At 60.0% G+C, this 20619-nt stretch overlaps 2 protein-coding genes across 3 annotated transcripts; one reads left to right on the top strand and one right to left on the bottom strand.

The window, feature by feature from the left end:
• Positions 1-531: 531 nt before the first annotated feature.
• On the bottom strand, positions 532-13849 carry TMEM130 (transmembrane protein 130). Of its 2 annotated transcripts, none has more exons than XM_028528576.2 (8): positions 13392-13849; positions 8530-8835; positions 6688-6847; positions 5979-6145; positions 5681-5765; positions 4330-4532; positions 2287-2399; positions 532-1845 (listed from the first exon to the last, which is right to left on the bottom strand). In XM_028528576.2, the coding sequence occupies exons 1-8, from the start codon at positions 13474-13476 to the stop codon at positions 1660-1662; spliced, it is 1305 nt and encodes a 434-aa protein (XP_028384377.1). In that variant the 5' UTR covers positions 13477-13849; the 3' UTR covers positions 532-1659. The 2 variants fall into 2 exon arrangements, with proteins under 2 accessions (XP_028384377.1, XP_028384378.1); XM_028528577.2 differs by having other exon boundaries at positions 532-1809; positions 13392-13782.
• A 1759-nt stretch (positions 13850-15608) lies between these two features.
• NOP16 (NOP16 nucleolar protein) lies at positions 15609-19174 on the top strand. The gene is made up of 5 exons (XM_028528111.2): positions 15609-15820; positions 15905-16013; positions 16675-16744; positions 18126-18232; positions 18763-19174. Exons 1-5 carry the CDS (start codon positions 15714-15716, stop codon positions 18904-18906), a joined length of 537 nt encoding a protein of 178 aa, XP_028383912.1. The 5' UTR covers positions 15609-15713; the 3' UTR covers positions 18907-19174.
• Positions 19175-20619: the final 1445 nt, after the last annotated feature.

Raw genomic sequence — 20619 nt, 5'->3', positions numbered from 1 at the left:
GATGGGTCACTGAGCGAGGCCTCCCTCGCTCTTCATGTATGTCCGGGTCGGAGAAGCCCTGCCGGAGACCCAGGTTCTCACACCTCACTGGCGCACCGGGGTCCCGAGGGTCCATGAACACAGGGGCGCGGCCCCCTCCCGGGGTGTGGGCGGGGCCGGAGGACCTGCATTTTCAGCAAGGGCCCAGGCCTGGTGGACTGGATCCTCTGGATCTAGTCTGATCCAGTGTCAGACTTGCCTGCACATTGGTCGCCAGGGGGCGCCTTGGACCCACCTCCCAGAGACCCTCGCCAGACCCTCCTCAGAATCTGATTGGCTGGTGACGCGGAGGGAGACGCGGTCTGAGAATCACGGACCGAGTCCTGGGGCCCCAGGTTTGAGAATCACGGACCGAGTCCTGGGCCCCCAGACAGCAGCTCCATCCTGTTACTTACTTCACAGAAGGGAACTCCTGCGGCGGTGGAGAACCACTAACACGGGCGTGCGTGGGAAATGAGAGCCCAGGGCCGCCCCGCAGGGGAGACTGTATACTCACAGCACACAGACTTTATTCAGCGATGACGGCGTGTTGCATGAGCATGAGCTGCGCGACAGTGTTTTCTGCACAAAGTCTAAGCGCGGACGTCTACAGCCGCTGAGCTCCCCCCCCACTCCCTGCCCCCCACCAAACTGAGGCCCCGGTTGCTCCCAGCACCCCTGCACGGTTGGCTGGGGCCCAACTGCGTCTCCGCTGCCCCCAGAAGCCGCTCCCTCCAGCTGCTCCGCCTGCCCCAGCCACTGGGCTGCAGGCGAGAGCACCCGCCTTGGTTCCCCTGCCTCTTCCTTCTCGGGCCTCCTGGGGGCAGCGGGGCGGCAAGACCACCGTCCCCTCCCAGGGACTCCAAGTCCCCACCAGCTCGACTCCTCTTTGCTTCAAGGCCTTTTCCCCAGTGGGAGTTATTAGCGCGGTCCCGGTATAAGACGGGGCCATTTATAAAAGCACTTTGCGCTCGCCCAGTATTAGCCCCGCCCCCAGCAAGCAGGCAGGGAACAAGGTGTCCTTCCGGTGGGACCAGGGAGCCGCAGGGACAGTGCACAAAGGGACAGACCAGGCCCAGGAGCTGTTGGGCCCAAGGGGAGAAGGTCAGATTTCATCTTAGTTCCAATTTGGGGTACGTCCCGGTGACCGGCTGAACTGATGCGGAGAAAGCCGCCGGAGGTGTCCAGGTGACACACGTGTGTGTGTGCCCACCTGTGTCTACGCGTGACCTTTCACGATGCATCCCTAGCCGTCTGCCACCTTCCTCCTAGCTCTCGGGGCTTCCTGGGGGCGGAAGGCTCGAACCCGGGGGAGACGGTGGACGTGCCAATGCGCGAGGGTGGGGAAAGAGGCAGCCAGGCACGCCCGGAGCGAGGAGGGACCGCGTCAGAGCGCAGCGTCGGCCCACTTGGGGCCTCTTCAAAGGTTGGGGCTTATGGTGGTGGCTGGGCTGCACAGATGGACAGGCGGCTGGGGGTGTGGCGAGGAGGCTCATGGCAGCGGCTGGACTGTGCAGATAGTCGGACGGCCGTGGAGGACGGCCCCGCACACACAAGGCGGACCCCTCCTGCCGGGGGCAGGCCCCACCTCGCCCAAGCGTCCGGCTGGCAGTCAGTAAAGCGGAGAGGGCTGGGGGGCGCTTACACTGTGTAGGTTTTGACGGGCTTGTAGAGGGGCGGCAGCAGCCCGTGGCTCTCACGGACCACCTCCAGGTACTCGGAGGGCGTCTCCAGCAGGAAGGGCCCACAGCACATCTGGCAGCACCTGGCCCCCGTGGGCGGCTCCGGGTTCTTGTCAGACACAGGGGAAAAGTCAAAGTCAGCCACCTGTGACGAAGAAATAACCCCACGGGTCAGTCGCCCACCCACACACGGTGGCCTGCCAAGCTTGGCTGCCTGGTGGCAGTGTGCACTGAAACACCTTTCTGGTCCCACCCAGCGCGTCACTGTGCCCTGGGCGTTTCTGCTCCCTGGGGCTCCCTCTGCAGGTGGCCCTCCCCCCCCCAGCTCATGGGCCCAGCTGCCAGGCAAGGGGTGAGCACAGGGGATAAGTCAAAAGGGAAGGAGCCAACTCAGCCATTTCCCCTGGTTTGCAGGTGCCTCTTGCTCACGCCTCCCCGAGCCCCACGGCCTGGCGCTGGGGTCCAGACCCCTTCCACGCCCTCTGGCCCGGCCCCCAGGTCCTCTCCACACCCCCCCCCACCCCCGTGCTCCATCCTCATCCTCTCAGGGCCCGGGGGCCCAGCCCCCACCCTCCCGAGCACCCACCTCCACCATGTCCTTCTGGTGAGTGGAGCCCCTCAAGGTCATGCACATGATGAAGGCCAGCATCACGGTGAAGAGCGTGGCACAGGGGAAAGCGAAGACAACCGGCTGGATGCCTGGGGGGGAGGAAGCAGAAGTCACGGACCTCGGCGTCCGGGCTGCACGCCAGCTCTCGGGAGGCCACGGTGGGGGCGGGGGGGAGAAGAGTCACCACACCGCCACCCCACCCCCACCCTGGAGCTTTTTCCTTAGGGGCCTGCCTCCCAGCTGGGCAGCTTCGAAAGGCAGAGCCCGGATTCCACGAAAACCAAGTCGGCACGTGTGAGGGTCGTGGAATACGGTGCACCCACAGGTGTTGACAGTACCCTCCAAGAGCTGCAGCTCAAGTCCCCACCCCTGGGTGCTGGCCGGACTTCGTGACTAGCTCCTAGTGAACAGCATAGGACAGGGGTGGCGGCTCCGGACTTCCGAGTCCAGGCCATGACAGACGTCACAGCCTCCTCCTGGCTCTTCCTCGGCGGCTGGCAGTGGGGAGGCCACACTGGGAGGGCCCTGAGCCCCCCCCACCTGTTCCCCCTCTGTCGCAGCTTCGTGCCCTCTGGATGCCTGAGGCTCGCTCACCAATCCTGGTGTCAGGAAGCTGAAGGGCAGAGCAGGAAGCGCCCAGGGTCTAAAGGTAGGCGGCCCTGGGTTCAAATCCTGCCTCTGACCGGGCTACCTGATGCTAACGCTGCACCTGGAGCCTACCACGGGGATGTGACCAGGTGAGGTGCGGAGGTGCCAGGTGCCGGCAGGCGATTAGCAGGTGCGAGTTCCCCCTCACTCTCCGCTCACCTCCACCTGTGTTCCCTGCCTACAGACACCAGCACACACCGTGAGGGCGTTTCCCGGGCAACGGTGGTGTGGATGACCCAGACTGCTGTCTTGTCCACCAAATTCAGGGTTTTCCTGGGAACTCAGCAACCAGGAGGCGCTGGGGGAGGCAGGGCCCCAGGCCCCCAAGGGCTCCCACGGGTCAGAATCTGCCTGTCCTGCCAGCTCAGCCAAGGCCTGGAGTGGGGTGCGGGGACTGGGGAGACTGGAGGGGCCAGGGCTGCTGGGAGGGCTCCCCCTTTTGTGCTATACAGGGGACCTGACTGGGCATCTGGGAGACCATCCCGGAGGGGTTTGGGACCCACCTCTCTACCCCACACAGGGAAGCACTGGTCTTGGGTCACGGAAGAGCCCCCGTGGAGACCAAGGGGAGAGCCTGACGCGGTCACCCGCGGCTGCGGCCCTGAGCCAGCGGCTGGGCCTGGTGACGGCCGGGGGAAGGGTGCTCAGGAGGATAGGCCGGGCATCCCTGCAAGTGACAGGGACTGTGCCATGCACTTCCTGAGCCGCTCACACTCCCCGGGGACCCAGGACGGCCCCGTGCGTCCCAGTCACCCCTGGAGATGCTGGTTTGAGTGGCGGTGACCCTGCTCCGGTGGACAGAGACCCTGCACTGGGCGGGGGACGGATGGGGGTGCATTGCGATCATGGAGGCCCATTCTGTATGAGAGTGTTCATGTTGGGGACATGTGTGGCATTGGTAACAGGGAGGGACGTTGACAGCGATGCTGGGGACAGCAAGCGAGCAGAAAGGCTGGGGTGGCGTGGCGGGGGTGGCATTGGTCCCAGTGGCCAGGGGCTGGCGGGAGGGACGTGAAGGAGGATGCAGTTGGGAATGGCGATCACAGAGCTGCCTGCTGGTTCTGGACGGCTCTGGAAGAGCGGTCAGCGGTGTGTGTGGCCACGGCGGCAGAAGTGCCGCTCCGGGCGGCTGGTGGTGGCTGAGGCGGCTGTTGGTGCTGCCGGGGGTGTGGTGTCGGGGGTGGCGCTGGCAGGAGGATCGGTGGCACCGGTGGAATTGGCCAGAGAAGGTGCGGGCAGGCGGTCAGTGGTGTCGGCTGGGGTCAGTGGGGCTATTGATGATTCCGGTGTTGAAGGGGTGGTTGTGGACGGCTCGGCCTGAGCGGCCTGGGGGCAGGGTGGCCCTGAAGCGGGAGGGGGGGTGTCACTTACTGGAGGGCCACACCTGGATCCTGTGGTACTGGTGTGTCTTGCTGACGACATTCTCAGCCTGGATGCTGAAGCAGTAGTCCCCGGAGGCCCGGAAGACGTGGGTCAGGTTGTAGGTCGTGCTGGCCACGGACACGGGGTGACACTCCCCTTCTCCCAGCGGGAGGCACTTGGGCTTGAGGCGCCAGCACACGGTCAGCGGGGGGCTGCGGGGAGATGCGGGCGGTGGTCGGAAATGGCTCCGAGGGGAGTGTGAACACAGACCAGGCGCGAGAAAGGCCAGGTGGCCATGAACTTCGGTGTCCTTCCCAGGACAGAACACCCAGCTGTCCTGGCTTCCAATCTGCACCTTGCAGACCGGGGCAGAGAAGAGTGCCTGGAGACAGCCTCAGACCCCGAGGGGATTCTAGGCCAGCGAGACAGACAGAGCCCCGCACAGACGGCTGGACGAGGCAGCATGTATGCCCAGCAGCACATGCGGTGTGCCATGTGCGCCTCCCAGAGGGGGTGACACCTGCGGGGGATCTGAGAGGGCGCCTCGGCTTGCGGTGGGTTTAAAGGGGACAAGAGCGTTCCGTGTCACCTGCCTGCCGCAGCAGGGGCTCAGAAACCGGAGACGAGGGGCCACCCGAGGAGCACCCAGTGGGAATTCCCGTCTCACGCGACGCCAGGCTCGAGGGAAACTCACGCTCAGCACGCCCACGTGGCCTCCCACCCCATCTCCGAGGGTGGGGCTCCTGCCTCCAAAGCCCCGCCCCCAAGCTTTAGAAGCCCCGCCCAGCCCACAGCAGGTCCTTCTCCTTTCCCCACCAGCTGCTCAGTCTCCGTCCAGCCCCGCCTCCCTTGGGCACGCCCCCATGGGGCAGGGCTGGGGGGTCGTCCCCACCAGAGTCCCTGCAGGGCTGGGCCCTCACTGCTGCCCCCTGCAGCTCCTTCTGTTCCTCGCGAGGCAAACCCTCCCGGCCTCTCCGTGTCATGTCGCTTGCTACAAACTCAGCTTAATGCCATTCTTGCCAAGAGCTGGGCCACATCCTACGCGAGATGGCTCGCTTTCCAGGCGCCTGGAACGCAGACCCAATCACATACGGAGGGCCGTTCACAGGGGTGGTCCCTCGCTGCCTTCGCCCTGAGGCGCACACTGCACACAGCCCGGAAAGGCCCGTGCTCCCTCCCCTGGCCCCTGAGCATGCCGCTGAGCCCACAGCCCCGGCACGGGCGAGGGGCTGGGAGGCATCATCCCTCCAAGAGCCGCCGGACATGGGGCGCATCAGGGTGAGGAGAGCCTCAGGAGCACCCGAGGGAGAGAGTGGGCTGGGCTGCGGGCCACACACAGAGCCCTCTGGGGTTCACTTACCTCCCCAGGAAGTTCAAGGTCACTGTCACCTTTTGGAAGGTCTGAATTTGGTTGGGCCCCAAGACCTGGATGCCTCGAAGAGTTTCTGAAAGGCAGAGAAAGACCCCATTCAACCTGGTGGCTCAGGGCTCCCGGAGCCCGGGCTGTGGGACCACCCCCTCTCACTAAAGCCAGGGAGGGATGGGTTCCAGTGTCCCCTCCCTGCGAGGGGAACGGAGGCACAGTCCCCTGTGCCTTGTGCCCTGGACCAGAGGCCGATGTGGCCAGGCAACAGGAAGCACTCCCCCCCAAGACCCACCCTGCAGCTTCAGCGAGGTGGAGAAGGCCCCCGTCTTCTGCACGACGCCCTTCCCAGTGGGCAGCGTGGCCTGCTCCCACTCCGCCACCACGTGCAGCCTCACGGTGAAGGTCCCGATGATGGAGTAGTTGTAATAGACCACCGGGTCTTCCGTCACCATCTGGGTGCTGGAAGGCGACAGGGAGGAGTCAGAGGGCAGGAGTGACTCATGGGACTTCTCAGAGTCAAGGGTGACTGCACCGTGACACACCCTGGCTACCGGTTCCTCATGACTTACGGGCTCAGCTTGTGGGACTGGGGGCACTCAAGCGGGTGGGAGGTCTCCCCTGCGCACTGCCGTTGCATGAACTTGAGGTGTCTGTGACCTGCCTGACCCCCGTTCCCCAACCTGCCTCCTACAGCCTGGCTTGTTTGGAGAGACATTTGGGAAACGAAGCCAGAACAGGTCCCTCCAAAGTCAAATGGGGGGAAAATCCTTCCTACCTTGACCTTTTTTAAAGGGCCATTTGGGGCACCAGCGGCCTCTGTCAGCTTGCAGGCTCACCGCTGGTCCCCGTGCACCCCGAGCTCAGCACAGAGCAGGCGCTCAAGGAGGGCTCGGAGTGGGAGTGAGTGGGTGAAGGTGGGGTAACGCAGAGCACCCCGCATAGGAGGACAGGGCCACAACTGCGGGCCAAAGCCTTGGGGCTTCCTGGGGAGGAGGACGTACCCGTCTCCGAAGTCCCAGCTGTAGAGAAACGAGGCCGTCTTGAAGAAGCTGCTCGGGTCGTGGAGGAGGAAGGACACTTTAAGGACCGTCTTGGTGAGATAGGAGCCGGGCCAGGGCAGGGACATGTTCTGGGTGACAGTGAGGTTCCCCACAATGAACTCTGGGAGAGAGAGGCCGAGGGAGGGTGAGTCCGCTGAGATGTAGAGGGGGTGGAGCCAGCAGTGACCTCACCTGCCCGCCTGCCCAGTGGCCTCCCCCACACCTGACCTCCCTGTCAGAGCCGGGTGTCGGTGAGAGGGTCCCCTGCGGGTCGCTGTGCACAGAGGCGAGTGTCCCCGAAGTCACTGCACCTGCTGTGTGGACCTGCTGAAGACAGCAGGGGTGACATGCATCGCTTCACGCCTGCACCCCTTTCACGGGGACCCCGAACTTTCTGGCACAAAAGATGCCCAGAATCAGGAGGAAATGCACAGGCTTTGGAAAGGAACTTCTGGGAAATATGTCAAAGGATCAGGTGAGCCTTAAGAACGCAATCAGTTCCACGGATGCATCTCCACACCCAGCGTGCAGGGCCGGGGAAGGACCTCCGCTCTGTGTCCTTCTCTAAAACAACTGAAGAAAAGCCCTGGCTGGTGTGGCTCAGGGCACTGAGCACCGGCCTGCGAACCAAAGGGTCGCCAGTTCGATTCCCAGTCAGGGCACATGCCTGGGTTGTGGGCCAGGTGCGTGAGAGGCAGCCATGCATTGATGTTTTCCTCCATCTCTTTCTCCCTCCCTTCCCCTCTCTCTAAAAAGGATAAATAAAATATTTTTTTAAAAATTGAAGAGCTGATTCTTTTTAACCACAAAAGTGGAGAGTAAGGTGTGCTTAATCATGCTCATTTGCAAAATGCTGAAAAGTGGGATGAAAAGCAAAGAAGCGTCGTGGCACTCAAACACAACCATTGTTGATACTTTTGAAGAATTGCAAAGTGTTCATGTGTGCATGTGTATACGTTTATTAAACACACTTGATCAAATTAGTGATAAAATTTTGTCTTGCTTTTTAAAGTTTGACGAGCATGGGTACTCTCCAGGACATTACGAACTCTGGGTAAAGGTCATTGTTATTCCTGGTACAAATTATACCAGGATCCTTAACCGTTTCCCCTGTGACTGCATACTTAGCTTGTTCCTGTTTCCCTCTACTATAATAAACGCCCCTGCAATGAACACCTTTGTGCATAAGGCACCACCCAAATGGAGGTTTATTTCCTGAAGATAAACTCGTTAAGAGATTGTGAACTCCAAGAGAGCAGGAACTTCTTAGAAGGAGAAAAGAGGGAGAGGGAGAGAGAGAGAATGAAGGTGAGTGGGCTAAAGAGTAAAATAATGGGCCCTGGCTGGTGTAGCTCAGTGGATTGAGCTTGGGCTGCAAACCAAAGCATCACAGGTTCGATTCCCAGTCAGGGCACATGCCTGGGTTGCAGGCCACGGCCCCCAGCAACCACACATTGATGTTTCTCTCTCTCTCTTTCTCCCTCCCTTCCCTCTCTAAAATAAATAAATAAATAAATAAATAAATAAATAAAAATCTTTTTTTTAAAAAAGAGTAGAATAATGGATCCCCGAGAATCAGCTGCTCCCCAAGGGGCTGGAGTAACTTGCACCCCCAGCGGCAACAGGTGCATGACGTGGCGGTTTGAGCACAGCCCTGCGGCAGAGCCCACCATGTTCTGATCCTCTGTTAACCAAGGGGGACCCACGGGTCTCTTGTGTGTGCCTGCGATCACTCACGAGGCTGGGTGTTTTCCTCTGCACCCCGAGTCTGAAGGCAGACTAGCAGACAGGGCGGGTCCTCACCTGTGATGGAGAGCACGAGGGTGCTCCTCGCCACGGGCTGGCACCTCCGGCAGCTGGCGGCCGTGACCCAGACGGACACGGGGAAGTCCCCGGGCGCGCTCCCCACAGCACGGATGGAGGAGCTGAGGGCCTCCTCCGTCTTCCCCGTGAGCAGCAGTGGGGAGTGGACCCAGTGGAAGCGGTAGAAGTGAGTGTCGGTGGGCAGGTCCAGGCTGCCGTTGTCACTGGCCACCAGGCTGGCGGTGACGGTCACCTCTGCCCCCGTGGTGGCAGGACTATCCGTGACAAGGTGAAGCTCATACAGGCCTAGGAGCCAAAACACAAAAGCTATGTTTCAGGAGGGGCACGTGGCAAGGAGCCCCACGGCCACCCTCTGAGCTGGCCTCCATCACTCTGCTTTACAGTGGAGAAGCTGAGGCCCAGGTGACTTGCCCAAGACTCATAGGACGAGCTCACCCTGAAGCTGGGGTTCCAACCTGGGCCCAGCTGACTCCGAACCACGCGCCCTTTCCAGGGTCCCCAGTTTACATCACAGGGCACGTGCGTGGCCCGGGCCTGCCCCGCCTGCACTGCAGCTCAGCTGATGCGTGCCTGCCCGCGCACGTCTCGGGAGGAACCCCGGCGGCCGCTGCTGAGAAACACCCGCCGTTCCCCGCCGCTGGGCACGAGTCCGCAGAAATCCAGCTCCACACGCAGAGCTGAGCCTGGCCCCTGGCACAGGCTGGGCGCCTGGGCTGTGCAGAAGGTCCACCCTCATCCGAGCCAGGCCCCCTTCCTTCCCTCTCGGCCTGAGTTTCTCAGCCGAAGATGTGAGAGGTTCTAGATCAGCACCACCCGACGCGGGAGCAACCGGCCACCTGTGACTGAGGGTCACCATGGTGGACAGGGTGGACCCCGGACCTCTCACTGCCAGAGGGTTCCGTTGGGCTGCGCTGCTCTCAGCGGCCTCCAGGGGTCCCTGTGGGGCGGACGCTGGAACTCTATGATTCCAGGAGAACCGACTGACTCCTGGGGGAAATACGGGGGATGCAGCTCTTAGGGGAAACCCGGCCTGAGTCTTGCAGGCTGCCCTGGTGAGCAGGACCTTCAGGGAGTGGGATGCAGACCTTTCAAAACACACTCCCCTCCTGACCCCCGCACTGAAGGTGAGACTAACGGCAACCTGCAAATAAAGTACAAAACAGAAACTAAAAACTATAGTTTATGAGAGCCCCAGCTGGTGTGGCTCGGTTGGTTGGGCATCCGCCTGCAAACCAAAAGGTTGGCGGTTTGACTCCCAGTCAGGGCACGTGCCTTGGGTGCAGGTTTGGTCCCCGGTCAGGGCGCATTAGAAAGGCAACCAATCACTGTTTGTCTCTCACAGTGATGTTTCACTCCCTCACTTTCTCCTTCCCTTGCCTTCTCTCTATAAATACATTAATTAATTAAAATGTTTTATTAAGAATTACAATCAGGCCCTGGCTGGCGTAGCTCAGTGGATTGAGCACAGGCTGCGAACTGAAGTGTCGCAGGTTCGATTCCCAGCCAGGGTACATTCCTGGGTTGCAGGCCATAACCCCCAGCAACCGCACATTGATGTTTCTCTCTCTCTCTCTATCTCCCTCCCTTCTCTCTCTAAAAATAAATAAATAAAAACTTAAAAAAAAAAAGAATTACAATCAGTAACAATCATTGTTACCAGATTTGGGCATTTCCTTTTTTTTAAATCCTCACTCAAGGACATAATTTTTTTTCATTGGTTTTAAAGAGATGGAGAGAGGAGGAGAGAGATACATCGATGCAAGAGAGAAGCAGGGATTGGTTGCCTCCTACGCATGCCCGGGCCGGGGTCACATGCACCCAGACCAGGAATCGAACCCACAGCCCAGGCATGCTCCCCGACCGGGAATCATACCCACCCCTCAGTCACAGGACGATGCTCCTACCCCTGAGCCACACTGGCCAGGCTCCTACCATTTTATTAACCCTACTCTTACCCTGGGACTGTGTCGTCGATTGTTCTTTTCAACGATGAACCACAGGCATTTCCCTAAGTCGTTATTCTTCAGCTGCTTTACAGGGTTGCATATTTCATCACACAAACAAGGTAAGACTTTAAAACTAAGGCTTGTTTCCATCATAAAGCTCATCCGTGTGCATAAAGTTTGTCACAAATGTCCTCCCAGAGGATCATCCTGTCTCTTTCTCATGCATAAATTTTTTTAATTTCGTTATAATCACACTCTGCACACCATTTGGAATTATTTTAGCCGTTAGCACACAGTAGGTGCTCAACAATGCTGGTGCTGAGTGGCACCTGGAGAGAAGGGTGGGGCAGAGGGGCCAGCCGACCTGGCGACGTCCTGGGACACAGTTTACCTGTCCCTGGGCTGCACCCCCACAGGTGTTAGGGGACCCCGAAGTGCAGATGTGCCTCCTTGCCCTCAGGGAGCTCAGGAGAGACCTGCTGGACTCAGCAAAACTGGGAGGCACATGAGTGTGACCTCAGCTGTCCCCCTTCGCCTTGTGGCAATGCTGCCTGTCCCCACGGCTCTAGCCTTTCCCCTCGCCCATGTCCCAAAGAGGGAATTCCAGGAGCCGTTGGCCGAAGCTTCCCCAAGAAGATAAGGTGTGTGTTTCACACCGAGGGACTGAGCTCTCGGAGCCCCCTGGGATCACACCGCCGCCTGTGACCACAGAGCAGACCAGCACCGCCGCCGGGCTGGGTCCTGTTCTCCCTCCCTCTGGCCGGGAGGCAGCGTCAGGCCGGGCTGCGCAGAGAGAGAGGTGCTCTGATGAGAGGCCATGCCCTCCCTTCCCCCTCTCGATCCTGCCCACCCCCAGGCAGGGCGTGTGGGCCGAGTGAGGCTGGCGGGTGGCGGGAGCCATTTGGCTGGCTGCAAGCTCATGGCCATCCAGCATCTGCAGAGAGATGGGCGCCTGTCAGCGGGATGCAGAACTGTTGCCAGGGGAACGGAATCAGGAGGGGCTGCAGATGGGCTCCAGGGGAGGAGGATGTGGGGGGGGGAGGGCCGAGGCTACAGCAGATGTAACAGGCAGACGCTGGCGCAGCTCCTGGCAGATCTCAACCTGTCCAGACACGAGAAGCCTCCAAGGGCACTTTTTCGTAAGCATTTTTTTTAAAGCAGTTTTTTCCCGGTTCCTGGGCGGTGCTGCCCCTCTTCCTCGGGGCTCTGGGAAGTGTCCCGGATATTTGGGCTGAAATGGACCGTGAAGGCTTTGACCCGTGTGGCTGAAGGACCCAGGCTCAGGTCCGCCACCTTCCCCCTCCAAACCCATCTTTGCAAGTCTGAGCCTAAGTGACAGTGCGGTCACCGCACGGCTGAGAAGGCACCACAGGGGCCCCAAGGGACCCAGAGCGGAAGGGGCCAAGGCAAACAGCAAAGTGGCAACGGCCACAAAGCTTGACCCTCAGGGGCGATGCCCAGGAGCCAGCTCTGGGGCTTCCACTCGGGGCTCACGTGTTTTCTCTGACAGCACAGCATGCAGGGCCCTGAACATTCTAGAATATGGCCACATCAGCCTTTTCACTCTGCACGGGTAGACAGCCCCGCACACTCCCCAGCGTACCTCTGAGGTCTGGACAGAGGCGCCTGGAGTTACCGATCTGGGACAGAATTTCCGACCTCAGCCCCCGGGGCAGGAAGCAGGCCACTGGGTCGGACCCAGACCCACGGCGGGGGGGGGGGGGGGGGCGCATCTGAGGAAAGGGCATCTGAGCCTTCACTTCTCTCCTGTGGGTTTTCCCCACCCCATGCCCAGCGGGTCTGCCCATGTCATGGGGGCAGCTGGCCAGGCTGGGAGCGACGCATGACTTTTAAATAATTCCCCTCCCCCCCCCTTTTTTTGAAATTTAGGCCACATTAGTCATTTCTGGACACAAACCTAGAGGACAAGAGACCCCACTCCTCTTTGCACCTCTAGGGGCGGGCACACTTCCCACACGATCCTCTTACGTCATCCCTGAGATGCAAGCCCTTGTTCTACCTCGTCACTTCGATTGCACCAAACTGCCTTCCTTTCTCTCCCATCCTTTTAAGATGAGGAGGGGGCGGGGGGAATGAAATTGTTGGGTAAAATTCAACACCCCCCATTGCCTGCCCACGTCCCAACTGTCCCCCAACAACCCTCCAATCTGGGCCCTTTTTTGTCGCCAAAATGAGACAGAAAAATTGGCGCTGGCCTCCCAGCGGTGGGGCTGTGGGGACCGTAGAATCACGACCAGGGACTCGGCGTGGCACCCTGGGGAACCTGCGCGGGGTCCATTTTGGAAACCGTTCCCAGAGAGGAAATGGCAGACTGGCGTCCTGGGCCTTAAAGTCGCCTCCTATCTGGAGCTTACACAAACAGGGGGAAGAGGCTCTCCAGACAAGGCGGCGTTTTAAAGCAAAAATACTGCTCCAAGGGGCGACCTGGCCAAGCTCCCTGGGGGACTGCGGCGTGACGACCGACCACCCCCTCCCCCCGCACATATCTGGTCTCACCGCACTATTCTAACCCACCCCCACCGGCTGCCGGGTCCCCAAGAATCAGGATGGATTCTAGGGTTACCGCGCGCGCGATCGCGCGTGGTTCCCAGGGCAGGGACGTTCTAGAGACAGCAGCAGGAACCCAGGGGCGCGGGGAGCCCCCGCCAGTGGCGAGGCGATTACTGGGCAGAGCGGCGAAGGGAGAGAGTAGAGGGCTTCCCGGTGCCCAGCTGCCCGTGTCCCCTCCGCAGCGCGGTGCAGGGACTCCGGGAAGGAGGGAGGTGTGCTCGGGGGCACGGCGCCAGCTCTGCAGCTCAGGCTCTGGGCGAGGCCCCGGCGCGCTACGCGCTGCGGCTCTGGGAGGGCGGCCGGCTGGCCCGGACAGCTCCTTACCTGCAGCCACTAAGGCCGGGGCCAAGGGCAGGAGGCAGGCGAGCCAGAGGATGCCACTGACGCGCGGACAGAGGGCCAGGGCCATGGCGGCTCCCGGAGCAGCAGTAGCCGGAGAGGACACGCTGGCCGCTACTCTGCGCGCGAGGCGCGTGCTGTGCGGGGAGGTGAAGGCTCGGCGCGCTCTCTTCCTCGCTTTGGGACCCTGCGTTGCTGCGCGCAGCCAGCCGCACCGACCCTGGCCCACGTCAGCTGCTCAGCGCCCCCTCCCCGCACCCCTTCCCGCGCTTCCCCTCTCCCCGTAGCCTCCTCTTCCTCACGATCTTCCCCTCTGCTCCCCCGGCCGTACTCCTCCAATCTGCCCCCCTCCTGCGCCCCTCTCTCCCCTATTTCTCCAATCTGCGCTTCCTCCCCCAATCCTCCGCGCCGCCTCTGACTCAGCGTCCCCAGAGGCGCGCGCAGCACTGCAAAGCCGCAAGCAGCCCCTTTGGGGTCTTCTTCAGGTGCCTTCTCTGATCGTAAGGCATATGGCTTAGAGGTGCAGTTCTTCATTCCAAGAATGAAGCACCTACTGTGTGCCAGGCTCTGGGCAAAGGGCCTGGCAACACCGTCTTTCCTTCCAGAGAGAGGGACTTGAGCACAGAGACGGATGCTATTCCTCAGTTTACCTTCTCTGTGCTGCTGTGAAATGGGGTGTGTGCTCAAACCTGGGCCCGCGGCCACGTTAACAAAGACTCGAACAACCGTGACAAGGAGTGACCAGACTGCTCTTGGGACACTCGCTGCCCTAAGCAGCCCCTTCCACCTGCCACCACTGAGCAGAGGGTGTCTTTCCTCCGGGACGGTGGCCAGGCCTCACTGGCCCTAAAGGCGAGACACTAACAGCCTGGGGCCAGCTCTGCGTCATTCTGCACCTGGGCAAGGGGTGGAGCCCAGAAGGCGGAGGTCGTGCAGCTGAGGTCAAGCACGGCCTGCCAGGCAGGACTCTGAGGGGAGAACATTCCAGACCAGAGGATTAGCTGCAAAGGTGCTAGGTGGGCACGAGGCACAGCGAGGCCATCGTGGCTGGAACAGGGTGCATGAGGTTGGAAGGTGCGCAGGGCCAGGTAATGAGGGCGAGCTGAAAAGTCTTCCGAAGATTTTATTTAGAAGGGAGGAGTGATCTAATTTACCTGTGAGAGTGACAGGGACCCGGTCCCCGACCTCTAGTTCAGGAGATAAAACAGTTAAAGACAGTAACAGCATGATGGGGGTGTTAGGGCCATGCAGAAGCAAAGGGATTTCCCCCGTGGTAGGTCTTTATCCAAGGTAGGTAAGGTAGGCCTAACTGTGGAGGCCTTTATCCAAGGTAGGTAAGGTGCAACTTATCAGAAGATTTGTCTACAGCTCCTCCCCCTTTCCCCACCAACATTAAACGGCCCCACTCAGCACACTGATTTCAGCCCTCAGATTTGTCAGCCTTCCCGGACTCCGGACCTCCTACTTCTGGGGTTTTGGTGGTGGAGGAGCAGAGAGGATTTTTCTTGCAAGTGGACCACTTCTTCCAGGGGGAAGGAAAGGGTGTTCCGACCCATTTTGTTTCTCCTGGGGAAGAAATAAGTGGCACTAAATACATCCACTCACAACCCCAGCACTTCACTGGTGGAAACATGGAACGAGTGAGGAGCGTGTTTCCCGCCCGAGATACCTTTCCTCCAGGGTATCGGCTGGTGTTGCAAGTTCTACTTAATGCAAGATGTGAAATGTATCTGTCTGGGGAGGGAACACAGAGATTTGTGGGAGTTCGCGATGATGGGGAGTGGGGGCTCAGCACTGTCAGGAAGGGGCGGGGCATGGAGGCGGGTCCTGGAATTCGTAGAGGTCAGCATTTTCCAGCTCTGTGCAGCTAACGTGGTAACCGTGGGTTACACGAGCAGCTCATTATTCAACTTCTCCCATAGATGGAGTCTTTAGGTAAGCCAATGACGGGAGTGGGAAGCCAGGGTGGTTCAAATGGTGCCTCTTGAGTCACCCGGCCAAGGGACGCCGTGTCCCAGGTAACAGCCGTGTCCCAGGTAACAGCGGTAGGAGGAAAATTGGGCCGCGAAGCCCCTCCTTCTGATGAGGTCATGAAAGGGGCGGGGACCCTACTGAGCGATGTACGCAGGCGCAACTTCTCATTGCATTCTGGGAGTTGTAGTCATTAGCATGTTAGTGCTACCGGGAGGACTACGTTTCCCAAGAAACCTGCGAAGCCGTGCGTTCACACGCCGGAAGGAGTCCGCTCCACGAGGTTTTAGGAGCGAGGGGCGCGGAGTCTGAGTTACCCGTGCAGTGGTCAGCGGGATGCCTAAGGCCAAGGGGAAGACCCGGAGGCAGAAGTTCGGTTACAACGTTAACCGGAAGCGCCTGAACCGGAATGCGCGACGGAAGGCAGCCCCGCGGATCGAGTGGTGAGGGGGCCGGGGTTCAGGAGGCCGCGGGCCTCGGCCGCGCCGGCCGGCGAGGTGACAGTTCCGCGCTCTCTCTGTCTTTAGCTCCCACATCCGACATGCCTGGGACCACGCCAAATCCGTGCGGCAGAACCTGGCCGAGATGGGGTTGGCCATGGACCCCAACAAGGCGGTGCCCCTCCGTAAGAGAAAGGTACTGACACGGCGGGGTCCCGGCCCTGGCCCCCGGCCCCCGGCCTCCGCCGGCGTTAGCTGGGTGTGAGGACTCGGTCCTGCCCTTTACCTCCCGCGCGCCGGTCCTCGTTTGCGACCTCGCCACGGCGAACTCGGCCAGCGGCTCTACGACCTCCGCCCTACACCCCAGCACGCTCTGGCCCTGGGTTGGAGCTTCTCCTTCACTCATTTTTTTTCTCTGAAATTAACTTGCTTGCGGTCACTGGCATCTAAATGATATTTCCCAGGACTTACCTTTTTCTGTCCTTAACTTTCATCATAAGGTGAAAGATCCCCAGGTTTTGGGATCTTTACTTGCTGTTCGTTACCTCTCTCCCTAGGCATCCAGCCTCATTGGCCTGAGGCTTCTCTGGGGCCAGTGTCTCCCAAGGAAGGATTCTCTGGGCCACCCTTTTAAAAAATAGCACCCTTTCACTATTCTTCCCTGTACTATTTTACCTTGCAGCACTTATAAATACTCGGCGGTGTGTTACACATTTATTTATGTTTCCTGGCTGGGCCTCTTTGCCCCAACATAATCTCCTTGGGGCCTTGGTGCTGGGATGGGCAGGAGCCTCTAGAAGTTTCCCTCATCCAGGGTCCATCTTTCATCTACGGCTCTCCCTGGCTCTTCTCTGTAGGTCAAGGCCATGGAGGTGGACGTGGAGGAGAGGCCTCAGGAGCTCGTGCGAAAGCCCTATGTGCTGAATGGTGGGTTTGGGCCGCATCCCTCTGGGTCGCCATCCAGCGTGGTCAGGTCTGGAAAAGGGCAGGTTGGGGGACTGAGGGTCAGGGGGAAGACGTGAACTGGCCCCGGGCTCACGGGGTCAGGGCTGTGTCCCTGGCGGGAACGTTTACAGTCTGCTGACCAGACTCAAGTGTGTGAAGTGCGGTCAGAGGTGTTCAGGGAGGGTGGAACCAGCTGCCTGGGAGGTTGGAAGGAAGACCATCAAGTCTCAGGCGCACATTTCAGCTTCTCCAGAATTTCAGGATGAACAGATTTTTTTAGAGATTTGACCGTCTCGTTTCATTTTCCCAATAACCAATCTGTCCCATGTTCATTAAGGCCGTAGAAACTGAATATTAAAACAGAAGAGTACAATCCGCGGGGAAGGCGGATACTCTGGAATCCTCCACGCATCCTTCCTGTTACCTGAGATTTTTAAGTTTCGAATGTAAAAGGGTTTGGGTGGCCAGATGTTCGGCACAGAATTCCTTGAGGCCCCGTCTGCAGTGTATCTCGGGGACTCTCATGAGAAGCACGTAACTAGCCTGCACGTATAAAATCAAGTACTTACTGTAGTCGAAGCTAACTTAAAGTTTTTTGACTATAAGCACGTTTAGCACTTAATTCCAGATAAGATTTGACCACCTTGTCTCCGAGAGTTCTGTCTCTGCCTTTGTAGATGAGAATTAAGAAATGTCTACCTAGCTGTTTCAGGAGCGAAAAGCCAGGCTCCGCAGCCTGGCTTTTTCCCTCCCGTGGAACAGGGAAGAGCCGGGGTCCAGCCTGAGGCCATTTCCCATTTGCACAGACCTTTCCATTCGTGCATCAGTGCAACACTTCAAGAAAGAGGTCTGCCCTGGCTGGTGTGGCTCAGCGCATTGAGTGCTGCTGGCCTGGGAACCAAAGGGTCACCAGTTCGGTTCCCAGTCAGGGCACATGCCCGGGTTACAGATTAGGTCCCCAGTAGGGGGCGTACGAGAGGCAACCACACATTGATTTTTCTCTCTCCCTTTCCTACTCTAAAAATAAATATTTTTTAAAAAGAAAGGTTCTCTGTTTTAGAGCTGGAAGGGGGTCCTGTCCCTTCATCTCTGTCCTCAGGACCTGGCACTGAGTAAAGATAAGTTTCCTCCCCTCCTCTTACCCATCTGAGACCCAAAGAGACGACTGTATCATAGGCAGAGCTGGGGCCCGAGGGGCTGAAGAGGAAGGTTTTGGCACTGAATGTGGGATGGAGAGGCATGGCCCATCAGATGGCTGGTGTAGCAACTTTTGTGGCTTGGGACTGGGCGAAGGGGTGACCAGGCAGCTCAGATGGTGCAGAAAGCAACGCCTCACCCCATCTCCCGGCTTCTCTCGCCCCAGACCTGGAGACAGAAGCCAGCCTCCCAGAAAAGAAGGGAAACACACTGTCTCGGGACCTCATAGACTACGTGCGCTACATGGTGGAGAACCACGGGGAGGACTACAAGGTGGGCCACTCGGGCTGGCAGAAGGAACCTCGTGGGCCTGCTGGGAAGGTGCCCTGCGCCGCTGGTGACCCGACCCGATCTGCCTGCCTTGTGCCCGTTTCCTGTGCGGGAACAAAGGGAGGATGCCAGGGGGCGGGTCCCGCTGACGACAGTGCTCGCGGCTGAGACAGACTGAGCGGCGGTCCCACGGGGGTGGTTTCGCTTGCATGGTCCTTCCAAAGAACTTGAACTCCTTACCTTTGTAGTTACGGGAGGGTTCAAATCAAAGTCCCTATTTTTTGGCTTCTGTTAAAAATGGAGAGGTCTAGCTACACGGGACCCCGGAGTCCAGTGGGACTGGTTGGCTGTGGGTGCAGCACGAGCTGCTTGGCCGGCCCCTGCAGTGTCTGCACCCACGTCCCTCCATCACTGCGGCTTCCGAGGTGAGGAGTCTGAACCTCCGAAACAGGAAGTGGCTTGCCCACCTTCAGCGGAGCGAGGATTTGAACCTTTGCCTGTCAAGCCCTCCAGTGGCCCTTCTCTCTCCTTAGGCTATGGCCCGGGACGAGAAGAATTACTACCAAGACACCCCGAAACAGATCCGGAGTAAGATCAACGTCTACAAGCGTTTCTACCCAGCGGAGTGGCAGGCCTTCACCGACTCTTTGCAGAAGAGCAAGATGGAGGTGGAGTGACTGGTTCGTGCCTGCCCCAGGCCGCAGCCTCTCCCGGACCCGAGGAGCTGGAGCCGGGTTAAGGCAAGGACAGGTGTGTGGCCGCAGGTGAGGCCGGCCCAACCCCATGCTCCGGGCCAGGCCTGCCTGGTCTGGGGGACACGAGGGAGTGACTCTCCGCAGCAGGACCACGGGCAGGGTGTGGCGTGGGCACTGGGCCCTTTCTTAGCCTGGAATACTTTATCCTCAGCTGTCAATACACAAGTCCCCTGCTCCTAAGGTTTCTCCTGCAAGCCCTAACATGTCTCTTCTCACCGCTCTTGAGGAGGGCCTTGGGTTTCCACACGGTCCATTTCATGTAAAAAGCCCTGGAAGGGAACTGAGGCTCGAGAGGCACTGAGGGTTGGGGGACTGAAGTCCTCTCTCCAACGGCCAAGTCTAGGCTCTCATGCGCTGCCCTCCACCCTGGCCCCCCGGACGCTGCGCACCCAGCCCACTGTCAGGGCAGGCTGGGCGGTCCGGCCTGACTGGCCACAAGGCATGGCCAGCCCAGCCTCCGGGCTGCAGTGGAGCTCGATGGCCTTTGGTGTTTGGCCTCGTGACTTTGCCCTTGACAGTGTCCCAGGTCCAGGCCTCTGCCTAGGCTGGCCCCGACCTCGTTTCTCTGGCCAGTTCGGGCACCAGTTTTGGGAAGCCTTCCCTACCTGCCACCATCCCCTGCCCCCAGACCGACAAAGTGGCCTGTAGTCCCCACGCCCAGTCTTCCTGTTAGCAAGACTTGTCGGTCGGGTCTGCCTTTCCCTCTGCTCCACGTCTCCCACCAGGAGGGGCGAGTGCGGGGACCTTGCCCGGAAATGCTCGGGGAGTGGCCTTCGTTCTGACCTCAGGCGTGGGGGCCCTTGGGTGACATCCTTGCTCCCGTCTCCATACCTGGCTGCCAGGGCCAGGGCCAGGAAGTGGGAGAAGGGTTTGGACACCCCCAGAAGGTGCTGAGGCCAAAGCTGATGCTCCCTAGCACCCCACGCCCGAGGGGCCCGGGGCCCGGGCCTTGCTGTTGACAAGCCAGATCACAGGAGGTGTTCTAGGGCCACCCCTGTGGCTCCCCCTCACGGGGACTGGGAGCACCCAGCACCTGTTCCTCAAAGACAGAATTCGAGTGCAGCCACTCGAGGGTTTTTGGCATTTACTGTGTAGCCCTCCACTCCACACCCCGTGGGTCTGGGGGGCCAGGCAGGGTGGGCGGCGAGGCTCCTTCACCTCCAGCGCTTCGATGGGAGCCTCCCCCTTGCCCCTTAATGGCCCGTCTCCTCCCAGAGGCGGCAGATGGGGAGAGGCCGTCCAGAGCAGCCGGGAAGGACTTGGGGACACGTGCAGACGGCCGGTGGGCGAGAGAGGGTGCTGCTCAGCCTGCCCTGGCTCCAAGGTTGGGGCAGCAGCGTGAGGGCGGCACCGCAGGTGGGTGTCAGTGGCTGCTGTGAGGTGCTGGCAGGTGCCACCAGACTGGCCCATGGGCAGAGGGGTTTTCAAAGGCGAGTGGAAACGTGTTGTGGGGGCCCAGCACCCCCTTCAGGCAGACGGGCCCACGCCGGGAGGTCTTCGTCGGCACCTCTGCAGGGATCCACAAAGGACTGGCTGCACCCCTCCCCGGTCTCATGCGGGTCCCTCTGCGCCAGCAGTGCTGGCGGCATGAGACACCAGAGGCTCTCGCGGTGGGCAGCCGGTCCAGGGCGGTGG

This window comes from Phyllostomus discolor, chromosome 13 (genome assembly GCF_004126475.2).
Source record: "Phyllostomus discolor isolate MPI-MPIP mPhyDis1 chromosome 13, mPhyDis1.pri.v3, whole genome shotgun sequence".
In the NCBI taxonomy this organism is placed as follows: domain Eukaryota; kingdom Metazoa; phylum Chordata; class Mammalia; order Chiroptera; family Phyllostomidae; genus Phyllostomus; species Phyllostomus discolor.
Note: the sequence above shows the minus strand (reverse complement) of the source record. Positions and strands in the feature narration are given on the sequence as shown.

Excerpts from the sequence above, each read along its gene's own strand:
- TMEM130 (XM_028528576.2), bottom strand. The coding sequence starts at position 13,476 with ATGGCCCTGGCCCTCTGTCCGCGCGTCAGTGGCATCCTCTGGCTCGCC. Across the intron at positions 6,848-8,529 it reads CCTCGTGCTCTCCATCACAG|AGTTCATTGTGGGGAACCTC; the intron begins GTGAGGACCCGC and ends TCTCTCTCCCAG. Across the intron at positions 5,766-5,978 it reads CACCTCGCTGAAGCTGCAGG|AAACTCTTCGAGGCATCCAG; the intron begins GTGGGTCTTGGG and ends TCTGCCTTTCAG.
- NOP16 (XM_028528111.2), top strand. The coding sequence starts at position 15,714 with ATGCCTAAGGCCAAGGGGAAGACCCGGAGGCAGAAGTTCGGTTACAAC. Across the intron at positions 16,014-16,674 it reads TGCCCCTCCGTAAGAGAAAG|GTCAAGGCCATGGAGGTGGA; the intron begins GTACTGACACGG and ends TCTTCTCTGTAG. Across the intron at positions 16,745-18,125 it reads AAAGCCCTATGTGCTGAATG|ACCTGGAGACAGAAGCCAGC; the intron begins GTGGGTTTGGGC and ends CTCTCGCCCCAG.